This window comes from Bidens hawaiensis, unplaced genomic scaffold, assembly GCF_021521415.1.
Source record: "Bidens hawaiensis isolate Kalapana, Puna unplaced genomic scaffold, B.hawaiensis_p1.1 tig00051758_1, whole genome shotgun sequence".
Lineage (NCBI taxonomy): Eukaryota > Viridiplantae > Streptophyta > Magnoliopsida > Asterales > Asteraceae > Bidens > Bidens hawaiensis.
The window spans coordinates 23,699-33,138 of NW_027499300.1; the positions used below are offsets into that span (position 1 = coordinate 23,699).

The 9,440-nt window shown below is 33.5% G+C and overlaps 1 protein-coding gene across 1 annotated transcript; it reads right to left on the reverse strand.

Annotated features, from left to right (window-relative positions):
- Window positions 1-751: 751 nt before the first annotated feature.
- On the reverse strand, window positions 752-6,443 carry LOC143599284 (auxin transporter-like protein 2). The gene is made up of 8 exons (XM_077077272.1): window positions 6,061-6,443; window positions 4,308-4,493; window positions 4,060-4,172; window positions 3,539-3,722; window positions 3,172-3,269; window positions 1,602-1,809; window positions 1,256-1,513; window positions 752-1,093 (listed from the first exon to the last, which is right to left on the reverse strand). The coding sequence occupies exons 1-8, from the start codon at window positions 6,220-6,222 to the stop codon at window positions 809-811; spliced, it is 1,494 nt and encodes a 497-aa protein (XP_076933387.1). The 5' UTR covers window positions 6,223-6,443; the 3' UTR covers window positions 752-808.
- Window positions 6,444-9,440: the final 2,997 nt, after the last annotated feature.

Here is a 9,440-nt window from a genome sequence, read left to right on the forward strand (position 1 = left end):
TCTACAAGTAATTCTGATGAATAAGTCGCCACTCAATAATTACGACGAACAAGAAGGCTTTTATAGAAATAATATGTCACAAAATATAAGTTTAATGTTTTGTTAGTTTGTTTTTGAATATTTTAAAACATGTAACCTTTTTTTTTGAACTTCTTAAAGTAAATAAAATGAATTTTATGTTAATTGTTTTTTTTATTTAACATGTTATACAAATACGAATCGTATAACACCGCTCTTGATTATAATTCAGCATTTGACTTGCGTAAGCCAAAAGACTATAATACATAGCAAACTCAACAAATGTAACACGATACAAAAGTAGCATGAGACTCTTCAGAAATCAGAAGAACACAAATCATCACCTACACAAGCAGCGGAAACGAAAAACGAAAAAAAAAAAAAATATTTTACACTGTAACCGGTTGGAACCGGTTACAGTGTAAGAACCGGTTTAGGAACCGGTCAGAACCGGTTCCACCGGTTCCGGGTCCGAGGGTTGGGGAACCGGTTCGGTTCCCTAACCGGTTCGACCATGGAACCGGTTTAAACAGTGATGTTGACTAATGGAACCGGTTCTGAACCGGTTCCGGTTCCTTTGACCAACCCGATTTGATCACCTATATGGTGTAGTATGTGATGTGCTACAAAATGTGTCAAAAGCAAAACCTCAACAAATATTACAACAAGGAATATGAAATAATATTTTCGCATAAATTAATTCCAAATATTTCCTATGCTACAATAAAAGTGATCACACTGATGCGATTAAACGTTCTTGGTGGGAATGATAGAAGCTTGGTTTCAACTTTCAAGGTTTGTGAAAGTGAGTGCTCCCTAGTAGTTGGAGGTGGTTGGCAGGAGATGCAATAGGAGCGGTGGCATTAAGCAGCGGTGGTGGTGGCGGTAGTTGTGGTGGACATTGGTAGCACTTGGTAAATAGTCCGAATGTGTCAATTTGGTGTATGAAATTTGTCATGCTTGCCCATCCTCCAAACCCGAATCCAACAATGAATACCCAAACGACTACAAAGACGTTGATCGTGTATGTGCCAACCCATCTTCCAAAATACTTTGGAGGTGGCTCCACCGCGTTCTGCATCACCAAATTGAATCAGGTCAAAAGGTTAAACGGGTTGAAAGTTGTGACTTGGTAATGAACGAGTCGTTTTGTGTCATTTTTATAAATTAACACCTTTTCTTGCCACTAACTACTATATAACATGATGGGGTATGAAGGATGGAATTGAATTGATACCTCTCGTGCAGCAGCCGAGCGGAAGGTGAACATGTGAGCAAGAGCGGGGATGATGTAGACTGTAAAACTAACAAGAAGAGATCCAACGGTCGAATTGATAGGCCCAAAGAAAGGAAAGATGATGGCAAGAAACCATATGGGGATGACCACAGGCAACCGAGCCGCAGCTCGTTTGCACATGCTCTTACACTCGTGCATCCCGATTGCTTTCTCCCACACAAAGTATAACGGAGTGCAAGCAAACCCGAATGTTATAAACTGCCAGCCAAATAACCAAACAACATCAACACTTTTAATAATGCATGCATTTATGAAGTAACGGCGATTATCAGACTAATAAACGTACTTGGTGAATAAGCATAAGGATTACGGCCATGTTTCTCCACGGAGATCGAGGCAGAAGGGCAAACGCGTTTGAGTGATTGAGTAACGAGTCGCCAAAAGCCCAATAAACCGCTGCAGCGGATGGAAGCGTAAGCATCAACACGTACGCGGTGGCCCAAAAGTAAATCGACTTAAACTTTTGTGGTTTCCACATAGCATGCATAATTTCCCTGTTAAGACACCATTAATCCCAATTAGTACTCGCTAATCTCCATTAGCAAATGAGCCCAAAGCCCAACTTCTTTTTTTTCCAAAACTTTGGGCTCATTTGTTTTGATCACATAAATTCATGGGTCCATTAATATGAAAGATAACTTTTAAATATAGAAAGCTGATGCCATAAAGTGAAAAAGGGTGTCCCTAAAAAGAAATACTTTATGCCACCCATGCCTGACAAAAGGGGTATTGTTGTAATTTAACATGTTTAAACTGTCATGCTCAGAAAAGAATTTCGCGTAGGTGTGGGCGGGCTAAGATAGAGACTAGTCAAAACATGGAATCTTATAGTCGTAGTGAAAATTCATTGGGTCAGATCATATCTTACAACAATTACAAGCATGCGTCATTTTCATAAAAGAAATACAGTAGAAAATATATATATATACTTTACTTTCGTGGAGAATTAGTTTATTTTTTTTAAAAGAAACACACGCCTCTATTTGATTCTACTCTTATATATATATATATATATCACTGTCTACTTAAGAATCGAACCCTTAATCTTGTAAGCTATATATGCACACAGTTTGTAACACTAGGCTAAGAGATATAAACCCTTTGATCATGGAAAAAAAATGTGTATAAGATAAGATTTCCTTTACATGAGAAATACATGAAATATGTTTGATATGGCAATTTTGGGTTCACGTGTTACAAAATATCTTTGAACTGATAAACCAAACTTTCATTTTAAGAAAAGTTGACACACAAACATAAAGTAAGTGAATACAAATAAAGGCCTACCGTTTCTCTCTTTTATATGAGGTAACGTGTTGGATAAATGTTGTTAACTCGTTGAATCAGATATGTAAGACGTATATATAAAATCTCAAAGCTATATACAAAGTGATTTTTTTCTCGTTTAAGACCGCTTGTAACCAAAGATTATAGGCATCAGGTAGTCGCTTTCAGCTAAGACATATCATGGCTACGGTTTCTGATTGAAAAGGGAGATTGGATTGTTCGGCCCCGACGACACTCATAGACGGAGACGTGGACCCACCCATGACCCAATCTCACTTTCGCACGATGTTATAAAATATAGTTTTAAAAAATGTTTAAAAAAATCTTTAAAATGACTGGTTTGTCCTCAATCTAACTTTTTTATCCCTAAAGATTCTTATAAATAATTGGATGCATGAAAAGGAAAAAGAAAAGTGAAAAGCAATCAAGCTCAAGTTGTTATCAACATGATGATAACACCCACATACAAAACACAAGTGATGGTAGATGACAGTCGTGCCCATTAAATAAATATAAAAATGCAGGTGTGTCTTTTGGAAATAAGGTAAAGAACAAGGGGGTTGTCTTACACTGTGACAGCATGTCCCCCGAACGTGTAGAGAATGTTTGTAGCACCCGTGAAATATAACACCATCTTTGCTGGACCTGTATGTTTCACCCCTTCCACCTACAAAATTAACAATTCACACCTTTTTAACTTAATAAACATAATAAAATTGAAACATCCGTATTATTGTAGTGAATATAGAGGCTAAAGTAACGTTTGAAAATAGTATTTTCAAGGAGTGGATCAAAGGATGATCGCGAAATATATGTCTAATCATCCTTACTGACATGCCATACAAATTATTATTGTTTTGATATTTGATTTGACGTTTTGACGAATTTTAACTAATGCATGATGTACAGGTTATTATAACAAAAGAAAATAAAAACCTGGCCGTGGACTAGTGATGCGATGGTTAGGTACCACGCGGTGTAAGTAGTCATCATCAATCCTAGAAACGACCAAATCCGGTAGTTGTGAAATGATGGGATAAATACTGTTGTTGCACAACATGCACCGAATATGTATGTCCATGTCCTCTTGTCTAGGTTGTCATTGATGTAATATATATTGCTGCGTAAACCCACAAATCATTAATTCATATAATGCATTGATTGATGATTGTATAAAACACAACATATAAACTACAAATGACATGTGCTTGTGGGCCTTTAGGACTACGTGCGAAGATAATGCGTCACGTCTTAATATGTACCAATCAGATTGAGTTCATTAATCATTATCGTTCTTATCTTATATCTAGTTTGATCTGACGTAGTAATCATAAATTGTATTGTACATACAATTCTAAAAAGCTTTTGCAACGGCTATTTATTTTTTAAAAGAAACTTGCTTTGACGTATAACTAACACACTTTATTAACTTATACATTATGTTTAATAAGCTGTACCTTGCACAAGCTATGAGTTGAATCACAGATCCAAAGAGAAGAAAGGTGCAATTGAATCCCAAACCAACATTTCTCCAATGCTTGCCAAGTAATCCATCAAGAACTTCAAACCACTACAAAAAGCCAACATTAATGGTCAAATATATCCAGTATAAAGTACAAGTTATAGAATATAAGGTACAAGCCATTATAACAAAAGGTAAGGTGCACAAGTGGTAGATGCATAGACATGCATTGAGGAGTTGTACCTGAATAACATGGTTTCTAAAATCAGCCTTTTCTCTTTCCTTTCTAGTTCTATATTCAACATACAGGACGCTAATGAGGTAAGCAGTCCAACTTCCCATTAAACCATAGAATATTTGAAACAAAATGCCCGAGAGCATTCCTAGTTGTGAAAATGAGTATGGCAGTGTAAGCAACACTTGCGCCACCTGTACGAATAAGATTGGCACAACACGTTACTAAACGTATAAATCCTAAAAACATATAATGACCTCACCAAAATACTCACTATATATCACCAAGCAACTCATCATACAATATTTCTATTTATAATTTAGAGATCTTGAAGCTTTTCCTAATCCTTCTAAATGGTCACATGTAGGGTTGTAAACAAACCGAACGGACACGAACAAGGCTTTGTTCATGTTCGTTCGTTAAGAAAATAATGTGTTCACGAACGGTTCATGAACACTTACCGAACGAGATTTTATGTTTGTGTTCGTTCATCAAGGAAATTAATGTGTTCACGAACGGTTCACAAACACAAATAAAATCGGCAGGGCTTAGAGATTGAGACCGATGCATTCATCAATGTGAATAGTGAAAGCTTGTAACGAATTGAATGAACATGAATAAGGGCATGTTCGTGTTCGTTCATTTAACTTTAAAAGAACACGGACACTTAATCAAATAAATATTTATGTTCATGTTCGTTTATTTAAAAATGAGCATTTGTGTTCGTTTATGTTCGTTTTTTTAAATCTAAACGAACAAATTGAACAAATATAAACGAACATATACGAACAAATGTAAATGAACACAAACAAACATAAACGAACTTAAACGAACACAAATTAACAAATATAAAGCCTTTAAGCAGATGACTTATCCAGATAATATTTAATTATTTTCTATTAATACATAAACCAACATAAATAAACAGGCATAAATGAACATAAATAAACGAACATAACGAACGTTCATGAACATAAATGAACGAACGAAATATATGTTCATGTTCGTTCGTTTAATTAAACGAACACAAATTTTTTGTTCATGTTCGTTCATTTATTAAATAAACGACGAACTTCCCGTCAAACGCTTCACGAACAGTTCACCAAACATTTGGTTCGTTTACAGGCCAAGTCACATGCTTTATGTGTTTATGAGTAACCTTTTTCACATAAGTTGATGTGTAACAAATAATGATTTACTGAAAATAGACCATTATCAGTTTATATTATTGTGTAAAAAATAAAGCCATCTATTAAAAGATATTTGTCAAGTTTGCTCTTTTTGATGACAGAATTGCCCTTACAAGTTACAAAAGGTTAAGTTTGGTGACACATTTATCTATTTTTAATACACTTTAGATGACAAACTTATTCTTAACCTACTAATTATTTTATTTCATAAGGTTCCTACAGTAGAGGGGCAGACCAACCCTTGTGGGTACTAAGGTCGGCTGTGAATTTTTTTTAATACTATTATAGTTTAAAAATTCTTGACCGACCCATGTGGCAATACTCAACTGATAAAATAATTTTTTTGGGCCCGTCATTCCTACAACTAGTATTTTGAAAGCTGATCATTCTTACAGCAAGTGTCCTTTGCACACTTTTTTAATTCATGGTTCGTGTTAGATGAAAAATCATATGATGTTTGAAAAACAACTGCTTTCTGCTTATCATGATTTGATACAATAATAAACTGTATAGTATACTATATATCTTTGAAATAAAACCTTTGGTAAATTTGCACAAGTAATAATAATACCTGATTTGAAGAGCAACTGAACCATGCGTCATATGCAGAACCACCATGCCAAAAGAAGTTGGAAATGGTGGATTTAACATTTTTAGGCTTCCCTTCAACCTCCATTTCCACATAGTTTCCTGCTAACACGGTCTCCACCACCTTCTCATGGCCTTCATCCATGGCTATACTCTCTCTCTCTACTTTCTCTCTCTATAACCTATTAGGGCTTAATGAAACATTGAAGAGACAGTGGGTGTTGTGTGTGTATTTATAGATCAAGAGAGACATAAAAGAGGACCTTTAACTATATGTCTAAATGCATGTTGGATGTTGGGAATACTTTATACCAAAATTTATTCTTTTATAAATGAGTCTGATTTCTACAATGTACTGTTTTAAGTTTAAATCAATATGATTAATGCTTTTATGTGTATATCATGTATAGAGTGTAGAGATGGATCCAAATGTTTGTATATTTATTTATTTTTATATGATTTTAATATGTTAAATTTCTCTCATAAAAGGACAAAACGCAAGAGGGAATTTGTGGAAACATGTAATATTATCAGTATACAGTAATGGTTATAATTATAAAGAAAATGGGAGAGAGAATACATGAGTCATCATGCAAAATGAATTTATATATAACATCCCTACTTTTATAATTTGTTTAATAAATATATTTATTAAATGATTTTCCAATATTTGAGAAGTAAAAGCTCAAAACTGATTGATTTCTGTACAAAACATTAGTAAGAAATTAGATAAAATTAATCTGTTTTTTAAAACATTTAGAAACTAGTGAAAATTGTTTGGGATGTTAAATGCTATGTTCTTGCTCTCAATAAATTGTAGTAGTTTATCAATTGTCATCAAATCACCATTACATTAGGTTGAACTAATAATTGAGTTTTTGTTTTGTGCAGTATCTAGACACAAATGTGGTACGTTACGTTGATGCTCATATGTTAGGTAACTATTGTATTTTTGTGGAGAAAGTTTCGTTGATATTTTCTTCAATATAATTAGTTATCATATTGGTAGCGTGTGAGTTTCTATGCCATGATAGTCTTAACACAAATTGTATTTTAAGGATTTTGTTTGGGTATATTGTGGAGACAATTACTTATATGACACAAAATTATCACGTTTTGGGTCGATTTATATAGTCCATTTATTAAAAAAGTAACTAAAACATGACACATTTACTTAACAAGTTAGTCTGGACACAAGCCATGTAATGAACTGATATAATAACCCGCTTATGTTTAGAAGGCTTTTTTATAACTTTTTTTTTTAAATATTTTTGAGTGAGTTACATAGGAATTGAAGTGCACACTTTAAAATTTTAAAATTTGGTGGCTTTGATTTTTAATTTTCTTTGTTTTACAGACGTGAAACTAAATTTTTTTTTCTTTGAATTATTGATTTCTATAACTTAATTGTTTCTCTTAAATACAAATTTCACTTACTCTTCATTCATTACTATCTATTTCCTGAATCTTTAAAGAGTTTATAGTCCAATGATATTAAGGTATTTGTTAGACCGTTGTTTGGTTGATATGTTAACCTGCTTATGTTTAAAGGGTTTTTTTTTAACTTTTTTTTAAAATATTTTTGAGTGAGTTATATAGGAAGTGCACACTAAAATTTTAAAATTTGGTGGCTTTGATTTTTAATTTTCTTTGTTTTACAGAAGTTAAACTAATTTCTTTTTGAATTATTCATTTTCTATAACTTAATTGTTTCCCTTAAACACAAATTTCACTTACTCTTCATTTATTATTGTCTGTTTCCTGGATCTTCGAAGAGCTTGTAGTGCAATGATATTAATATTAAGGTATTTATTAGACCGTTATTTAATCGCCCCACACCTTTTTGGACAAAAAAGGGTTGCCATTGAGAGAGGGTCGCATTAGGTTGGCGGACACTATGGCTTTGACCAATATTATATTTGGTAAAAAGCTTTTAAGAGCTTTTAGCTACAAGCTTTATAGAAAAAAAAACTCATATTTAATAAAAAGTCTTGTTTGATTGTAGTTGTTTGAAACTTTTAGGTTAGGATAAAAAACTTGAAGCTAAAAGAGATTACTAGCTTTTGAGAAAAAGCTTTTAGCTTTTATATTTGAATTTTACAAGTTTGGTACTTGAACTTTCAACAACTTTTGTTAATTTATATAATAGTTGCACATTAACCCTTATTCAAAACCAACTACCTCCACGATTTTTTAAGAGACCATAACTTTTTCGTACGTTAATATTTTTTTAAAAAAAATTACATCATAAAAACGAGCATTTTATTCTCTTTAATTTGAGTATGATACTGCTATACTTCTTAAACTTAAAAAATTAGCATATTTTGTGATTACCCGGCTAAGATTGGCAACAAGTCGAGTCAGGTGAGCTCGTGTAATGTGTAAGACCAAATTATGGTCGGAACGAGTTGCTACAAAAATGGTTAATCTAGTTCGGTTCATGTCGGTACGGTTTTGAGCCGAAAGGGGATAGGTCAGAACATGCTTCAAATTAGAACAGTGTCGGGTCGGAACGGGATTCAGATCAAAACAGGTTGATTTAAAAAAGGAAAATTGGTTTTAAATAATCCCAACTATGGCCTATTGGCAAATAACAGTCCCAACATAACACTTGGCCGGTGGCGGTCCTAACTAAAGATGCATTTATTTCTAACGGTCCACGACTAACGAAATGTTAACTCCGTTAACTTAATGGATGAAAAACAACAGCTTCTATTGGGAATTAGGCGCGCTAACAGATAACCAGCAAATTTATCATCATCAGTTTTGTCAAGTGATAGTATGCATATTGGAGTATTAGCTGCTGCAGCCCATGCAGCTGCAAACAACAGCCCTTTTACTGTGTTCTACAATCCAAGGTAAATTAAAATTACTTTATTTCAACTTATAAATTTACTTTACTGATCTTAGTACTCTTGAAGTTGACGTCACTAATTCCCCGTGTAATGTTTGCTTTGCAATTCCTACAATTTTAATGAAAGTTGTAAATTGTATTAACAATATATGATAATTGTGTTATTGATTGTATTTTGTTTAACTTTTAAATATTGAAATTTTTGTTAATTCTCTGTGTAATACACGGGTCTCAAACTAGTTTTTTTATAAAACACTCGTTACTCTCTCAAATCCTCTCCAACTCTTTCCAAATATAAACAAAACATGGATTTGTCACTTAACACTTTTTCCAATTCAGATTTAGAAAATAGCCGATTGTTTTGGCGATTTGAGTGGGAATCCAAGATTTACTTGAGCATGGCGAAAGCTTACAACTGCGTACAAAACGACCTCCACTCGAACAAGATTGTGTAGCTGCTCATAATCGCTTGGTTAATGAATAATTTGCCGAAAGTGCCTTGTATGATC